General features: G+C 51.5%; 1 protein-coding gene across 1 annotated transcript in view; it reads right to left on the bottom strand.

The window, feature by feature from the left end:
• The window catches only part of WNT3 (Wnt family member 3), a 56,081-nt gene extending 37,788 nt beyond the window's left edge, over window positions 1–18,293 (bottom strand). Inside the window, exon 1 of the mRNA XM_027518956.1 lies at window positions 17,531–18,293. Within this exon, the coding sequence (XP_027374757.1) occupies window positions 17,531–17,610 (80 nt within the window). The 5' untranslated portion in view covers window positions 17,611–18,293. The remainder of the gene's footprint in view (window positions 1–17,530) is intronic.
• Window positions 18,294–18,605: the final 312 nt, after the last annotated feature.

Below are 18,605 nucleotides of genomic sequence, written 5' to 3'. Positions count from 1 at the left end.
GAATTCGGGCCCTTGGCAGTAAAAGCAGGAGTCCTAACCATTGGACTGCCAGGGAATTTCCCCACTTTTTTCTTCAAACAGGTTAATTAGTTGGGACAAACCAACATAAAGCAAATGGCTTTGCCTGAGTATGGCCTTTCCTGTATTGGAAAGAATTCAGATCTTTCTATTCCAAAGAAGCCTGGTCTGGGATAAAATATTTTATGACCTTTGGTGCTTAAGAATGACCTTCAGAACATCCTTAATTTATTCAATTCATCTTCATCATTAACTTGGTTCCTGAGTATTATTTCATTTTATCTTCACAACTGCCCTGAGATAGTAATTTTAATCCCCATTTTACAGATGAACAAATTGAGTCAGAGATTTTTTTTTTTTTTAACAGCACAAATGGCTTTTAAGTAGAACTGAGATTCGCTCCCAGGCTGGTTTGACTCCTCTTTCTGAAACACCGGGCTGCCTCTGTGTACAGAGGCTAGAAGCTCAGAGACGGACTCTCTAGGAAACGACAGAGTGAGGGGAAAAGCTGTCCCCGAGAGTGGGAACCAGCTAGCCCAGCTGCGAGCTTGCTAAAAGAAGCTCAGTGTGTCGGCCAACCAACCATCACCGTTACCAGCTGGGCTCCTGCCACATTCAGGACCACGTGTGGGGCTCACTAGGGATATGAAGACACAGAGCAGAGTCCTGCCCTCTGCCAGTCAGAGGGGCTGACTCTCTAGTTGGGAAGACAAGACAGATCCTTGGAAAGAGGTAACCAGTGACAAGGGCTCCAGGTCTTCCCGGGAGGGCCTTGCGGAAGCGATGGGAATCTAGTCTAGCAGACTGAGCCTAGGACTGGCAGGTGACTCTCAGTGGGGTCCCTTCATCCTACAACCCGTCTTAGAGGATAACATGTGTGCCCTGCGCTATCCTTGTGATGTGGGCATAAAGGTGATGGAGACCTGGTCCTGCCTGCAGGACGCCCACAATCTAATCAATGAAATGGATGCGCCTGGAAGGGGCTGAGTTGAGTGTGAAAGAAGGCAGCAGAGAGAAGGCGGTGCCTGGACTGTGCTTCCAAGAACGGACAGGAGTTCACGGAAGTCATTCCAAAGAAGGCGGGGAAAGAGCACAGGCCAGGAGATGCAAGATCACGTAAGAACAACCCAGATGATGAAGCAACACCGATGGCAAAGCGTGGACACCTCAAAATCTCTCACATGTTGTATCCTTTCCTTTTTATTTTGCAGAGAAAAAGCTTAGGTTCAGACAGGTTCAGGTCACCCAGATATTAAAGGCAGAACCATCCGGAGTCCAGGACTGTATCACCCAAAGTTCACACTCTTACCTGTGCAGCTGAAAGTAGGTCATAGGGTGAAAATGTTTGGGTGGGAGGTGAGTTAGGGTGGAGAATCAGAAAGAGGCTAGATCATTCTGGATTTTACAAGCCATACTGAAGAGGGCAGAATGAGACAAATGCAACACTGAAAATCAACTATATTTCAATAAGCATTTTTTAAATTAAAAAAGTGTACAGAGGTCAAAAAAATTAAATATAATAAAAACAGGAGAGTAGAACATCAGTCAGAGCTGCTGGCTGAATGCTCTTGGTTGGGCCATTTAAAATAACAAAACCGCACTAACATATGCAAATAGTTAGCCAATGGGAACTTGCTGTAGGACTCAGGGACCGTAAACTGAGGCTCCTTAATAACCTAGATGTGTGGGAAGGGGTGAGAGGTGGGAGGGAGATTCAAGAGGGAGGGCATAGAGGGAGGACATATGAATTAACCTTGGTTAATTCATGCTGACGTATGGCAGAAATCAAACCAATATTGTAAACCAATCATCAATCAATTAAAAATAAATATTTTTTTAAAAAAGAAAAAAAAAGACAAAACCAATCAAATATGAAGGAAAAGCCTTTGAAGCCAAAAGTGGGTGAGACAAGATCTCAAACAAAAGGAACTTGAAGGTAAGAGGTGACCACTCATGGTCAGGCAGCTAGAAGTGCTTCCAATGTATTGGGTGGGCCAAAAAGTTTGGGTTTTTCTGTAAGATGTTACAGAAAAACTTGAACAAATTTTTTGGCCAACCCAGTAGAAGGATGTCAACCCACCAAGTCAGGAACATAAGATAATGCAAAGACGGACAAAGCAGGGCTTTTCCAGATTCTGTGCTAGTCACACCCTGAGGGACTCCACTTCCTGCCCAAGTCCCCAGGCCTGGTTGGTTCACTTACAGGGTCTGGGATAAGAGTATTAAATGAAATCTCATCTACCAGTTGCCCAATATTTAAAGGATCCATGTCAGGTTAACAAACTGTTAAATAAAATATATTTTCTGTATATGAAATAGGTTAATTACAAGGTTCTACTGTATAGCACAGGGAATTACACTCAATACCTTGTGATAACCTATAATAGAAAATAATCTGAAAAGAATATATATGTATGTATGACTGAATCACTGCTATATACTTGAAACCAATACATTGTGAATTAATTATAATTCAATAAAAATATATATTCTATCCACTCAGTGTGCTGTACACTTATAATTCATGTACTTTTCAGTAGACATACTTCAATAATAAGCTTAAAAAATTCTATCATCTTATCTTGGTAAAATCGGAGAAGGCAATGGCAACCTACTCCAGTACTCTTGCCCGGAAAATCCCATGGACGGAAGAGCCTGGTGAGCTGCAGTCCATGGGGTCACTAATTGTTGGACATGACTGAGCAACTTCACTTTCACTTTCATGCATTGGAGAAGGAAATAGCAACCCACTCCAGTGTTCTTGCCTGGAGAATCCCAGGGATGGGGGAGCCTGGTGGGCTGCCGTCTATGGGGTCGCACAAAGTCGGACACGACTTAAGCGACTTAAGCAGCATTTTGGTAAAATACCTTATTCACCACTTGGAAGGCTAGGTTCTCCATGGCATTCTGAGCTAGAAAGTGACATGGAAGCTCAAACCCGGGGCTCTGTGACAACATAGAGGGTGGGATGGGGTGGGAGGGGTGAGGGAGGTTCGGGAGGGAAGAGATGTGTGTATACCTATGGCTGATTCATGTTGATGCATGGCAAAAACCAACACAGTACTATAAGCAATTATCCTCCAAAAAAAAAATTTTTTTTAAAAGGAAACAGAAGAAAAAGAGAAAGTGACATGGAGAGAGCCAGTCCCCAGCCTACAGCCAGCAACTTGCTCATTCCTGCTCCACCCACACTGGACACCCTGACTGAACCTCCAAGCTCCATCCACAGGCCCTGCAAATGGCCTCCCATTGACCACTTCCCAGCCCTAAGGGCACACCCACCCATCAGCATGGCTGCCCTGATGGGACAAACCCCAGCTGAGGTCTGCCCAGCCCAGAAGTAGATTCATAGACAATGGAACTAGGCACTTCCAGGTGCCTTGGGTATATTTCTGAGTACCAAGAGCATGGCTAAGGGTGAAGTGTTGTGGGTATGACCCCTTGAACCCCAGATACCTGGCCCTGCAGGGAGGGGTGTAGCCTTAAGACACGAGAGTGAAGCCCCCTAATCTGAAGGGCCTGGCAGGATCCCTTTGCCCCGGTCTAATACAGTGCTGTGGGTCACAGCACTTGCAAGAAGATGTAGAGAAGCTGGAGAGAGATCAGGAGAACAAGATGGCTAAAGGTATGCAGGAGACTGGGTCATCTGGGAGGGAAGACTCACTGAGCAATGCACCCTCGTCCTTGAGTGCAAGCTGAAGTTACCATGATGCTCATGACCCTAGAAAACTAAAGGAGAGAACCTAGTCTTGGACTAAGTCAGGAAAGACTGCAGTCAGACCTGAGGAGGAAGTTCCTGGCTGTCAAGATGTGGTGTTACCGACTGTAAAGCCTGGATTCAGGCAGTCTATGTCATGGTTGGAGTTCTGGGCTTGGCCAGCTGTGGAGCCAATGGCGTGGCTTCCTCAGGGCCTCAGTTTCCCCATCTGTAGAATGGAGATAATAAGAGTGTCTGCCTCCTGAGGCTGTTGTAAGGATGCAGTCATGTGTGTGGCATGTTTCCTTAGCTGGCTGGTAAATCTTGCCTCCCCCATTGGCTTCCCAGCTCCTTGCATGGGCTCTGTGAGCCTCAGTTTTCTCACAGATAAAATAGGGATGAAGGGACCACCCTGGTGGTCCAGTGGCTAAGACTCCACACTCCCAAAGCAAGGGGCCTGGGTTCGATCCCTGGTCAGGGAACTAGATCCCACATGCTGCAACTAAGAATTCATCTGCCACAACAGTTTGTATGTTACAACTAAGGATTCCACGTGCTGCGACGAAGATCAAAGAGCCAACACGTGACTAAGACCCAGTGCAGCCAAATAAATAACAAAATATTTAAAAAAATTTTTAACTGGAGGTGAAGATGCTAATCTCATGGGGCTCTTTTAGCTTCAAGGACAGTGTCAAGGTCTTAGACTCCATCCTTACTGATATCTGAGGAAGGCTCCAGAATTTCTCCTGCAGAAGCTTCAGTTAAGATAAAGGACCACCACACCTATGGTTACACATTCTCCTTCCTGAAGTCCAGGGGCTGAGGAGGGTGGTCTCTAGAGATGCAGAAGCAGAGAGGAGGTGAGAGGCCGAGAAAACACCTTCTTGGCAGGTGGGTGAGGCCAGCTTGGCATCCCTCACCAGCCATTCTCTCTCTGTCCCTCCTTGAGGTTCCATCCTTTGGATGAGGGCTTGGCATTTCCCAGGTCAAGCCAGTGCCCCTCTAGGGCTTTGCTATTGGGAAGGGCCTGGCTGGCAGCAAGGGATCTGGTGTTTGTCATGCGTGATGTTCATTCGGCCAGCCTCCTTCTTCCTTCCCACCTGTGCCCACAGTGACAGCGGTTCTCGTGATGGCTGGGGGTGGGGGTTGGAAGCAAGCCATCTGGAGAGGCAGGGAGGATGCTACCAGGGCACCCCGCCACCTGCAGAATGGCCACAGTAGCACTGGCTGGCTTGAAGGAAAGGGAAGCTGGGAGAAACCAGGTGTGAAAGGAGCCAGGGAATGGGAAAGCACAATCGTTGGCCAGAAACAAGAGCTTCCAAAGAGAAAAAATATGTACCAACTTCAAGTTTAGAATGAAGTAGATCTTATGAATAGATGGTGACTTCCCCAAAGACAAGGCTTTTGTAGACTTGAGGGGAAATTCTGAAGATAAAGAAACAGAAACTAATCAGAATTCTTGCAATCCAAAACTATTAATATCTGGTCAGGGCCAACTCCATGATATAGAAAGATTTTTAAAATTTATGTATGCCTTACCTCTTTCCGAAGAATTGATGCTTTTGAACCGTGGTGTTGGAGAAGACTCTTGAGAGTCCCTTGGACTGCAAGGAGATCCAACCAGTCCATTCTGAAGGAGATCAGCCCTGGGATTTCTTTGGAAGGAATGATGCTAAAGCTGAAACTCCAGTACTTTGGCCAGCTCATGCGAAGAGTTGACTCATTGGAAAAGACTCTGATGCTGGGAGGGATTGGGGGCAGGAGGAGAAGGGGACGACAGAGGATGAGATGGCTGGATGGCATCACTGACTTGATGGACATGAGTCTGGGTGAACTCCGGGAGTTGGTGATGGACAGGGAGGCCTGGCGTGCTGTGATTCATGGGGTCGCAAAGAGTCGGACATGACTGAGCGACTGATCTGATCTGATCTACCTCTTTCCAGAAGGATTTGTTCGTTTGTTTTTGTTTTTGGCACGGAGAATCTTAGTTCCCTGCAACCAAGCACTGAACCCGTGCCTACTGTAGGGGAAACATGGAGCCCTAACCACTGGACTGCCAGGGAAGTCCCTCCAGAAGGATTTGAATTGCCTGACAGCAAATATTCATTCTAACAACAACAAATATTTATTGAGTATCTACTATGAACTTTCCCAGCATAGAGAAGGCTGTGATGTGGGAGACAGAGCCTGCCCTCAAGGAGCTGGTAACACAGAACACATGGATTGAATAACAAAATGAAAAGAGAAAATCAGGATCAAGGTGAAGACGACGACAAATAGAGGTCAATGCAGGTGCAAGGATTGAGTTCATGTTTGAGTTTTCTGACAGTCAGGACTTAAAGGGAAACATACTTTAACAACAAGGAGAAATCACACTAGTTCCTCAGGGAGAAATCTCGGTGAATACTGAATTGTAAAAGTCAAGTAAAAAATCATCTGTATCAGAAACATGAACATAAGGATTGGTTTGGGAAAGAGAAGATTCTGATTGTTTTCTAGTATGTGTGATGGGATTGGATGCAAAGGAGCATAAGGGATTAAAAAGAATGAGAACTTTTACTGCTGAAAGTAATGTGAGAGGTGAGAGGCCATGACTCTACCTCCTTCCAGTTTAATAGGTGAGAAAACAGAGGCTCAGGAAGCAGTGACTTGCCCGAGGCCACCTCCCTCCACCCGTACCGAAATGGTCACAGAGCCACTACTGCCAGCTTCGTACATGTAGAAAGCTTGCCAGTGGCTGGCACAAATGCCCAAATAAGAAACCTACCAGGGACTTCCCTGGTGGTCCAGTAGTTAAGAATCCGCCTGCTAATGCAGGGCACATGGGTTCCATCCCTGGTCCGGGAATATCCCAAGTGCCTCAGGCAACTAAGCCCGTGAACCGCCAGAGAAGCCACCTCAATAAGAAGCCCATGCACCACAATTAGAGAGTAGCCCCCGCTCGCTACAACTAGAGAGAGCCCAGACTCAACAACGAAGACCCAGTGCAGCCAAAAATAAGTAAAATAAAAAAGAAAACTCCCAGAGGTTCGGAAATAGTATTAACAAACCCAAGGCAGCAGCTTTCAAGCTGAAGGTCAAATGTAATCTTGACTGAAAGTCATCCTTTGAGGACCAAGCTAGAATACGAATAAGTAAAGTCTTGCTCCATGTAGCAAATGCAGAACTCCACTTCTGCATCTGGATGGCAGTGGGAGGGAAAAGCTCTGGCCCCAACAGAGCTGAGTTCAGAGCCCAGGCTTTAAGACCTGAGTCCTCATCTATAAAATGGACCGTTTCATTCTAACTCATGATGTGTATACAGACACCAGCACATACACAGCATTACCAAACATACTGACGTGGTCCTTGATGGGGAAACAAGTCACGCCAAATGAGATTTTTAAACCAAGACTCAGACACGTAAGCATCGTATGACCTGTTGAGGAGAAATAAAACAGTAATAGGAATTATTTGCAAATGGAGTCAGGATGGAAAAAATTCTCTGGGAACTGAGACCATGGAGATGAGGCTCACATCAGCCCCTGGGATGGCAGCCCACTCAGATGAGGGGCTGCATCCTCTTGGGTGCGCTTTGAACCTCGGAGCTGTTAGCCACTTGGGGCCTAAGTGAGCGACAGGACCCAGGTTCGGCTACCTTTCAAAGTCAGCAGAACAATGTGCCCAGAGCCATGGGTCACGCCCAGGGATGAGGTTTTAATTCATTCTGCTCCTTAGGTCTGCTCATGACACTGTCGTGATTCACGTGTACAACTGGCACTCTTAGGAACCTCTGCTGCCCACTTGCCTTTACCCAGTGTATTATACATAGCATGGAGTTATGTTTTTGTTTACTGACCCCCATCATATGCTTGGCACTGGGGGAGGCAGGCACCAGGTGACGAGAACTCATGTGTGAGACTTCTCTGGTGGTCTAGTGGCTAAGACCGTGAGCTCCCAATGCAGGGGGCCTGGGTTCAATCCCTGGTCGGGGAACTAGAACCCACATGCCACAACTAAGAGTTCGCATGCTGCAACTAACGATCCCGCATGCTACAAATAAGACCTAGCGCATCCAAATAAATAAATAATAACACATGTGTAGTCTAGAATAACACATGTGTAGTGTAGAAGATGCCCATGGCCCATGAGAAAGGGCGCTGGGAATATAGGGCATAGCTGTCCTGGGGAGTCGATGGGAAGAGAAGGGAGGGATGACATATTCTCTGCTTGTTGGACAGTAGATCTGGAATCTCAGACTCAGAGAGAGAGGATTTTGATCTGGGTCTCAAAGGCGCTAGTGGTAAAGAACCTGCCTGCCAATGTAGGAGATGCAGGTTCGATCCCTGGGCCGGGAATATCCCCTGGTGAAGGAACCGGCAACCCACTCTGGTATTCTTGCCTGGAGAATCTAGTGGACAGTGGAGCCTGACGCGCTATAGTCCATGGGGGTTGCAAAGAGTCAGACATGAATAAATTAACTTAGCAAGCGCACACTCAAAGGCAAAATGGAATTTGAGCAGCTGCGTGAGAGGAGAGAGGAGATAGCAAAGTGTTTCCATGAACATGCACAGAGGGACTCCTGGGGACTTATGAAAGGTACACCTGATGTGGTGGTGCCTTTGTGCCCACAGAAGTGCGGAGACATGGGAGGTTTTAGAGCAGGGGAGAGACAGCCTCAGAAAGCCAGGTTAGGGGGACTTCCCTCGTGGTCCGTGATTAAGAATCCACCTTCCTATGCAGAGGACACAGGTTTGATCCCTGGTCGGGGAACCTGGATTTCATGTGTTGCGTGGTGCAGCCAAAGAAATAAAGAAAGACAGCCAGGTTAGGAAGATACGTGGTGAGAAGCTGGACAGGATGCGAGAGGCTGGCTCACTCCTGCCGCCATAGTCCCTATTTGCATTCCTAATGGGCCCTGCGTGGAGATTGGCTTTCCTCGCTGGCCCAGCTGGCTCTGACAGATAAGTGGGACTCTGTGCCCAGGGGCAGGGCGCTTGGTCCTGTTGCTCCCATCCCCCTCACCACACACACACACACACACACACACACACACACACGGTCACACACACATGGTCATACACACACACACACACACAGTCCTTCCTGTTTTTCCAGCCTAGCTGGAGTGAATTGTCTCCCAGTGTGCTAGTCTCCATCCAGGTGACAAGGATTTCCTGATGGCCACAGGCCTCAGAAAAGCCCTCTGCCTCCTGGCCCTTTACCCTCCCCACTCCTCGCCTCGCCTCCCACCTTCCATCACCGTGTCCCTGCTGAGGAATCCCATGCCTGGCTGAGCTCAGGTCAGGTCTGCAATGTCTGCACTAGTTCAGGTGAACCTGGGCATGCTCTGTGGCCACTTGACCTCCGACCTCTGCTCCCTCCCCTCGGTGCTTCCTACTGAACCGTAAGACCACCGCAAGAAGGGGCTGAGAACCCCCCTGTCTGGGTTCCATTCCTTCCTCCTCTGCTGGAAATACCAAATCTCTAAGCTCAAAGACTCAGACTCCTGGAGGGTCCATCATCAGCCCTCTTTGACCAGGGACTGTATCTTACTCCTCTTCTCTGGTAGGACTAGCAATGATAGAGAGGTTTTCTGGAAAGAATTTGATGCTTCTCAAGGACTTTTGTAAAAATCCTTCCTTCTGAAGCTCTTAACAGCCTTGCAGGTAGGCAGGGCAAATGGCTTCCTTAGCATTGCCCATTTTGCAGATGAGAAAACCGAGGCCTGGGGGAGGTTAGAGACTCATGAGTGATCTCACAGCTGTTGAGTGTAAAGTTTTGTGCTCAACACTTCCCACCCTGCCCTGAGGTCACCTCTCAATGACACCACCCGCCCAACCAGATACAGATAGTCCAAATAGCTAGCAGTCCAAGGCCAGCAGCATGTCCAGCTGGGGCCCAGAACAGCGGAGGGATTTGCATAATGTCACACCGCAACCAGTGGCAGAACCAGGTCTCAGGTCCCCTAACTCCCTGCTCAGAAACCTCCCACCAGCCCACACTGCCCCATCTTGTCTCCCAACATACTTCCCCTAGATGTATGGGTGAGCCTGACATCGCTGGAATTTACTCCACACACATAATGAGGCCATTTTGAGAAGGTCCGCCTCAGGGGGAACCAGAGAGCTGTCTAGTGTCCCCATCCTGACCCCTGCCAACTCCTCCCGGCTGTGCACGCCAAGCTGCAAACAGATAAACAGAGTCCATCAGCCTGCGCTCCCCTACCCTCTGCCCCCGACACACCTTGCTAGCCTCAAAAACGAGAGGCGGAGTTTGGGGTTTCAAAGCTGTGAAGAAGGCTGCATGGGAATTAAGAAGTAGTGGAGAGATGTCGCAGACTGTGCTGCATGGATCAGCGTTCATAGAAAGAATCCAGACGTCACCACCGCCAGTAACCGACTGAACGAGAGGCTGCTTGTCTACAGCACCGAAGAGATTTTAACTTTAGCAGTTGAACTATTTGAGCAAAGGACAGGGTGAGTGAAGGACAGGGAAGCCTGGCGTGCTGTGGCCCATGGGGTCGCAAAGAGTCGGACACGACTGAGCGACTGAACAACAACGACAAGTTGAATTGTAGTGACTCCCTAAGGTATCAGTTTAATGTGAGGAGAGGAAAGTGTCTCTCCCTCCAACGCAAGGCTAACCCGGCCTGGAGAACCTTCTGGATCTAAGGCAACCGCTGTGCCACGTACCACAGGTTGCCTGATACCAAAGAAGTGGGTCTCGACCTCTGAGTACAGAGGCAGGTCCCCAGCTTCCCAGCCCACGGCCCACTGAAAGTCAAGCAACAAAAAGGAGTCAAGGTGAAGGAAGAACCCAGAAGCAGCCATAGGATAGACCCCTGGAGGGAAAGTATGGGGTTATGGCCTCAGGAAGATTCTAGAAACCCTCTGCTCAGGTGGGTTAGCTATATTTGGCTGTCCAGGAGCTGAGAGGAGACCAAGTGATCTTCCCAAGGCAGTCACGCTTCCCAGCCCCCTCTGCATCCCAGACCCCCCTGCAGGAGTCCCAGGAGATAGGACTCTTCCCTTTTCCTCCACCCCCTCTCTCTCAGAACTCTTCCTGCTCCCTGTCCTAGTCTCCCACTGAGAACAGGGAATTCCCTCTCCAGCAACAGGAGCCACAGGGACTGGCCTGGAGTTGGGGCGGCTCCAGGGACAAGACCTGGAGGGGGAGGGGGTGGGAGGCGCTCCCCTGCTGCTGCCCCCTCGTACCTCCACCCCCCAAAGAATGTAATTAAGCAGCAGGCCTCTGCCAGGAGCCAAGCTTTCTGCCTTCCGTCTATAAATCACCTTCTGAATCATCTCTCAGCTCCTGGAGGAGTAACTTCTCCTCAGGCTGCTCCAGGCAGCCCCAGTGCCACTCCCCCCCACCCACCCTCACCAGCCCGGGAACCTGCCTCTCCCACCCCTCCCTGGTCCAGCCCAAGGTGGCTCCAGTCGCAGCTGGAAGTGGCAGTGGCTTAGGAGTCCAGCAAACTGTGGGACGGGAGGAGGAGGATTAGGGGAGAACACACTGCCCTCTCCGCCCCCTCTTTCCTGGGCAGGCAAACAGCAGAGCCTAGGTTAGCCTAGCCTAGCTTCCTCAGGTTAAGAATAGAGCCTCAGGCTCCTGGTCTCCAGTACCAAGTTAAAGGGGCAAGTTGGCTCTGAGGATAAGGAGAAAACTGGCTCAGATGGTAAAGAATCTGCTGGCAATGGGGGAGACCCGGGTTCGATCCCTGGGTTGGGAAGATCCCCTGGAGAAGGGAATGGCAACCCACTCCAGTATTCTTGCCTGAAGAATTCCAGGGACAGAGGAGCCTGGTGGGCTGCAGTCCATGGGGTCGCAAAGAGTTGGACATGAATGAGTGAGTAACACACAAATACACACACAGGTAGAGTCAACCTGGGAAAACTTCTTGGGAGAGGCAAGTTTCGATCTAGAACTTGAATCAAAATAGCTTGCAGATAGGGATAAAACTAACATGTATTTAATACTTCCAGTATGCTAGGCATTATTCAGAAAGCTTTACCTGTGTTCACTTATTCAATCTTCACAACAACCCTATGAGGTAGAAACAGTCACTGTTCTCATTTTACAGATGGGGAAACTGAGGCTCAGCGAGGTGAACTTGCTGTAGGTTACCCACTACTACAGGAATGTGAATGCAGGCAGTCAGGCTCCAAGAGGAATGTGAGTGTTCGGGGAAAATGAGGTTTGGAGGTGTAAGCAGGTGGACTAGGCAGCTTTGGGAGTTAGGTCAGAAGGGGCTGCCTATGGGAGGCTCTGTCTGCACGGGTGGCCTGGAGGGGTGAGGGAGGCAGGCTCCCTGGGGAGTGCATTGGGGCCACCTGGAGCTCCCTGTTTCACAGCCGTGAATCACGTCCCTGTCACAGCCCTGCAGACTCCAGGAGGCAGAAGAGATCCCTCCGGCTGCCTAAGAAAAATGAAGCCTAGAGGGAGACACAGAGAAGGAAAGGGACCCATCCTAGGTCACACAGCCTGTCAGTGGTAAACTCCGCCCTCAGACTCAGTCTGTGCACTCAAGCTCTGCTCACTTCCAGACACACAGTAATGTGAATACGTAGGTGTAGCATCAGGGTGGTACTAAGCTTTGAGGAAGGGGTTAGGCTCACCTGCTTCCCTAATTAGGAATAGGGAGTAGAGAATGTCCTTTCCCTCCTGGTGGCTTTACAAGGATTCTGTGGCTCATGGCAGGATGAGTGGAAAAGGCTAGAAGGCCAGATGCCCCTCAGTCTCTGGGCTGACCACATTCTGAGACCAGAAAAGTCTTCCTTTTCCCTCACGCTCCCTGGAAGGGTCTGTTAGCTATATCCTCCTCTGAGAAGAGCTGCCCCTCCTGCCCCAACCCCAGGCTCCTTGTCTCCTGCCCAGACTCAGGAGAGATCTATTCAGAGTCTAGAGAGAACCTCCAGGTCAGAGACCCCCTCCCCTGCCTCACATCCATAACATCTCGATCGTACCTCTGCCCGAGCACCACCATGTTTATTAGCATTAAGTTCTGTAGTGGGCAGGATGGGAGATGCTTGCTTGGCTGAGCCTGTTCTTTGGGGATTTCTACCTAGAGCCCTCGCTATTCACCTCAGTTTCTGAACCAGCGATTGAGCAGGCACCCCAAAGCCAGACAGTGTGAGTGGCGGCAGATTCTAGCTGAGTTCGCCACTGGGAAAGCTGCAGGGAGGGAGGGAGCATACCCGCTAGAGAACTTGGCACCCCAGTCCAGCTCCTGCCTCTTTTGACCTCCATCCAAAGTTCTTCCCACCAGGCAAGTGTTCCAGATCCTTCCCAGATGACAGGTCCTCAGATTACCTGGGGTGAGGGTGATGCTCAGGGCCCAGATGCACCCATCACTCACCTCTTGGCCCCACAGATGTTGACAAAATACTCTGAAATTCTGGGAGAACTTTCCCTGACTGCTACCCCCTTCCCCATGCCTTCTCGCCATATATTAAAAAAGATTCTTCGGAGAACATAACTCAGCTCCATTCTCCTGTTTGTGCAGTGCAGTGCTCAGTCGTGGCCGACCTTTGCAACCCCATGGACTGAAGCCCACCAGTCTCCTCTGTCCGTGGAATTTTCCAGGCGAGAATCCTGTGGTGGGTTGCCATTTCCTACTCCAGCATTATAATAATATTTGACATGGGTTTTGCTCTTGTTGCCGTTTCAATGGTTGTTGGCCTTTTTTCTTTATTTTTTCAAGCAAAATGTGGTCCCATCAGAAGACAAACAGATCAACAACCACTTTTGCTCCCCTTGGACAGCAGGCTCCGCCCACAATGGGGGTGGGGTGGGCAGGAGGGTGGTGAACTCACTTCCAAGAGACCCGGATTAATTTCCCACTACCTCCCCCGAGGGTAAGGCCTGCCCTGGAAGGGAGACCACCCGGTTACAGCCTGGCCATCCGATCTGGTATCTGCCCATCTGTCTGTCTGTCTGTCTGTCTGTGGGATCAACAGCCTCCAGCCAGCTCAGCTCCTCACCAGCCCCAGCCCCAGCCAGCTGTAATTCCTGCCTGTTACAAGTGTTAACACCTGGCCCGGGGCCTTCCTCCCCCGCAGTCTCCAGGTGCCTCTCTGAGCCCCGCCCACTGACCCCCACAGGGTTTGACTGAACATGTTCACAAGCCTCTGAAAGGTGGTTGGAGGTGGGAGTGGGTGGGGGAGGCAGCAGGACATCTGACAGATGGGGAAACTGAGGTAGGGCTTAGGGCAAGTGCTCGAAAGGGGAAATGGCTCCCAGGATGGTGGAGAGAGCTCAGCTGTTCTTATTTTCCCTATCTCTGCCCTCGACTTCTGCTGAGCATTTTCACCGAAGCTGAGAAGCAGAGGTAGGCTAGTGATTCCTGCGTTAGGAAACAGAGGCCCAGAGGGTTGTGTCCCACAGAGGTGGCTCCTGACCCCCAGCACAGGCCCCTTCCATCAGGGCGTCCGCCTCTGGAATGCAGCAGGCACTAGGCTGGGCTCTAATAAGACTGTTCATTTTTTTCCCCCAAGAAGGAGAAGAAAGACAAGTTCCTCCACCAGGCGCTAACTGAGACTGACAAGAAGAATTATAGAAATCAGTGCCGCTGCCACTTCTTCCTGTCCCAACTCTTCCACTACCTGGCTGCAAGGCCCTGGAACATCTTTTCCTTTCATGAACCTCTATCTGATGACCCTCCTTGTCTCTTGGCCTTCTGGTCTACCTTCTGGAGGCTTGGGCCTGAACGGTGAGGAACACTGCGGGTGGGGTGCTCTCCTTGATGGGTGGCACAGACAGAAATCCCAGCTGAACAGTTTCCCTTTAAAGTCCCTCCTAGGGAATGTGTGAGCTGGGTGGGCCGAAGAGGGCAGGCTGTGATGGGCTAGAGAACTGGAATCTGGCTGCCCTGGGGGCAGAGTAGAAACAGGAATCTGAGGCCTGTCTACTCTACTGTCCCTGTCGCAGCCTCGGCCCCCTGCTCCGGCCCTGAGAACATAACACGCTCTGCCCTAGCTCCAAGACCAAAGACAAACGGCGTTAAGAAGGGAGGGCTGGTGACATAGTCCTCGGGCAGACAGGATGAGCTTGTGCCAAGCAAGGCTCTGCACCTCCCCTTGCCCATGCTGCCCAGCCCCAGATCCCAAGTCCCTGAGACCCTTTCAGCTTCCTCTCTAAACCCTCGTCTCCTGCAGGACTATCCCTGCAGGACCATGGATGCCCACCAAGCCCCCAAGCTTAGAATGTCATTCACACTTACAGGTCATATGACTGCAAACATATCCACAGCCACTTACAGGTCATACCCCTGCAAACCTATCCATAGCCACAGGCCCAACCATGATCACTGCCACCTGAGGACGGGGTCACAGGCAGACCCGGACACAGCCCTCACACTCATACTCACAATCAGGTCATGGCCATGAGCACTGATATCCATGCACAAAGACATCTGGGGAGCTTTCCCCTTATACGGTCATGAAGGCATGTGCACACATGCACACGCACATGCACACACACACACGCACAACACCACATGCCCAGTCATGAATACAGTCATGCAGTGTCATCAGCAGACACGGGTGCTGACCTCTACATGGGCACAGATACTTCTAGACTTTCTCTGTCACACACACACTTCACAGAATCAGCCGCTTGCCAACACTTGTATGCAAAGACATAATACACCCTGGGCTGTGGATTCCCCCAGGCACATTTCACACAAGTTCACATCCACAGTCTCCCATCTGCAGGCACGGATGCTCCTTCAAACGGAGGGACGCTAGTATACAGATGACACTCCTTAGGGTCTTAGACCTGAACACACATACACCTCTCTGCCCAGACAAAGCAACATCTCTGTCCCCATCCCCAACCCCAAATAAGCCATGTGTCCAGCAATTATATTAGGGCCAATGTCCTGGCTTTCTAGGTTTCTCCAGCATCTTCCTATTGGGTGGTCCCTATCTGAATGATCCCCAATACACCACTACACAGCAGACCCCCCACCCCTCCCTACCAGCACTGCCCCCCAAAAGTGCTCTTGTCCAGCTCATAGGAGAGGGGAACACGGTCTTTCCCCCTTGGTTCTTACAGCCTATCAGTCTCCAAGCCTTCTCTTTCCACCTTCCCCACCCACCCCGAGGTCCCTGGGAAAGCAGAGAACAGCATCCCCTTCCCAGAGGATGGGAAAAGGGTCGGGAAGGGCCAGTGAGGTAGGACTGTTTTCTGCAGCAGCATTCCCGTCAACCAGCAAAGCCCCCAACCCGGAATTCCTGGCTGCCCCCGCCACCCTGGGGACTTCTTTATGTTCAGGAGGCCTCGGGCCAGCCCACCAAGATGGGAAGAAATGGCTGGGCAGAAGAAAGATTTCCCCTTGGGTGTCTGTCCTGGGAGCAACTCTCAGCACCCTCTCTATGAAGCCCCTTGGCCATGCCCTGCTCCTACTCCCATCCTGCCCTCCCGAACACCCAGACACAAATGCTGCCACCCCAAACAGCTGGAGACAGGCTCAGGGTGTGACCCCCAAATCTCCTGGCTCTGCTCTTCCTATCCCAGGCTGGGCACGGGGTGGTTAAGAAGGGAAAAGGGGACATGCAGGTAGCACGCCTCTCTGACTTTCATCCTGGGGCCACAGACCCTCTGCTCACTCACAGATCCCAAATTCTTCCTCCTCACCTTCCACCCCACCCCACCCCCCCAACCCCCGGGCCGAGGCTCTCCTACATCCAGGAGGGGAAGATTCTTTAATTAAAGTTTTCCGGAATGCAGGGGGCTGGAGACTGAGGAGAGGCGGGGTGTAATTTAGAGAGCTGGTTTCAGTGTGTCTTTCCCCTCTGGCCTCTGGGACCTGCCGGGTAGCAATGAGGCCGCTTGGAAAACAAGGGGACTCCCTGGAACTGGGGCTCCCAAGGGGCTGTTTATTCCATGGCCAGTTCCCCCATACAGGCACAACCCCCACCCCAAAACACCGCGCCTGGTTTCCCAGCCTTATTTACTAAAAATGTCTTTTGTATCCGCATTTCTCAAGGACTGAATCCTCCTCTCCCTCTCTCCCTTTCTCTTCGGTCCTTGGTTTTTCCAAAAGGAACGAATTTGACATGGAGAATTGGGTTTTTGGTCAAAGAACAAACCCACCCCCCTCCCAAACAACTACATTTTCAAGGAGCCCTGCTTTTGCCAGGATGGACAAGCAAGAAATGAATTAAATCCGAATTCAATGGCATCTCGGATCAGCACATACCATATTCACTTCTGAGGCTCAAGATTAATCTAGAGCAGAGTGGGGAGAATCTGATGAAATCCACCCCCCACCATTACCCTGCCCCAGGGATCCCTGAAGCCATTGGGGTCTAAAATATGAAAGCACAGAGGGGGTTATTGTGGGGAAATCTCTTGATGGAGGCGCCGGAGGAGATGGGGGTGGCAACGAAGGAACAGGATGATTTTGCCCATGAAGACCCCAAAATGGAGAAGAGGAGTGGCTGCGCCCCAGGGACCTCTCTGGATTTCCAGAAACCCAACTGCAAGCAAATGGAGGGTCTTCAGGGGGCCCCCAGATTGGGACGGGTTCAGGGTTAGGATCTAAGAATAAGAGACCTTCTGAGATGGGGAAAGTCCTCAAGCCTCTGCAGCGACTAGCAAGGAAAATGGTGCTTATCAGAGAAGCCAGGAGTTGGATTCTAAAGGCGACACCAGCAGAAAATCCGGGGTGGGGGGCGGTGGGCGAGTGGGGAGCTGGAGGGAGGTAAGAAGAAAGGAGCCCCAGCCCTGCCGCAGCCCACCCCCGGCTGGCGCCCCCCCACCACACACACACCTCCCTGGGGCTCCGTGGAGAAATCGGGCCGCGGGCAGATAAGAGGCGAGTCTTACCACCAAATTGGGTAGCCGGCGAGGACCCTGGTGCCACAGAGCAGGAGGCCGAGGAGCAGCCGGAGCAGGTGGGGCTCCATTAGAAGCGGCGCCGAGGAGGAAGTTTGCCCGCGACCATGAAGAGGGGGAGCGACGCCCCCCAGTAGTTGGAACAAAGTCCACTTGAGATTGGAAATGACTTTCGGGCTTGTCAGAAGCGCACCTCCACCCGCAGCTGCCCCCTTCCAGAGCCCAGCGCGGAGCAGCCGGGTTTGAGGATGTCAGCGAGCAGCCAATCAGAGCCCGCGGCCTAAGGTAAGAGATGAGTCTGTAGTTCAGCCTGTCAATCACGCGCCCCTCCCGCCCGGCCCACGAGTCTGGCTCGGGGAAGGGCATCGCCCAGCAAACTTGGGCAAAGCCCGCGCCCCGGACCCAGTGGGAACTTGAGGGGGGACACGGCACCTACGGACCCTCCGCTGGCCCGGAACCGCCGCGGCCCCCCGCCAGCCAGGTTTAGGGAGCCGGGGCTGTGACTGGGTGTTGACGTGGAGCCGGCTTGGCGTGGATATTGACGGGTGGCTCCTTTTCTCTCCGGAGACCGTGACCTCTTGGGACTTGGGCCCGTGAGGAATCGAGAGTAGAAAGCACAAGGATGTTTCCAGAAGCTTCGCTCGGGCAGGACAGGATCCAAGGGTCTCAGAGGGGGTTGGGAAATGCTACCCCTCCCAGCCTCCCAAGCCCGCGAGCGGGCCGGGCCCCTCGACCCAGCCGCGGGAGGTGGCTTCCAGAGTCTTCAAGAGGCGAGCGGAAAGGTCCACGGAGGCTCGCAGGTCTGGCTGCGGGCGGCGCCAGGGGACCGAGCCGAGTGTCATTTGAGTCTTTTGTCAGGGATCAGATCGGTATCGGGACCTCCTGCTGCCTTTGCATTTCCTGCAACTGACACCAGCGGCCAGTTGCATTTCCTGCGCGCGGAGCCGTGTCACTTTCTCCTCCTTGAGGGGTTCAGGCCTGGCCTCAAGCTCAGGTCAGAAGGACACCCGCAGTCCCTTTTGAATCTTCTGGATGAACCGTTTACCACGCGTGAAACGCAGTAGCC

Source organism: Bos indicus x Bos taurus, chromosome 19 (genome assembly GCF_003369695.1).
Source record: "Bos indicus x Bos taurus breed Angus x Brahman F1 hybrid chromosome 19, Bos_hybrid_MaternalHap_v2.0, whole genome shotgun sequence".
NCBI classification, from domain to species: domain Eukaryota; kingdom Metazoa; phylum Chordata; class Mammalia; order Artiodactyla; family Bovidae; genus Bos; species Bos indicus x Bos taurus.
This window is presented reverse-complemented; position numbering and strand designations above follow the sequence as displayed.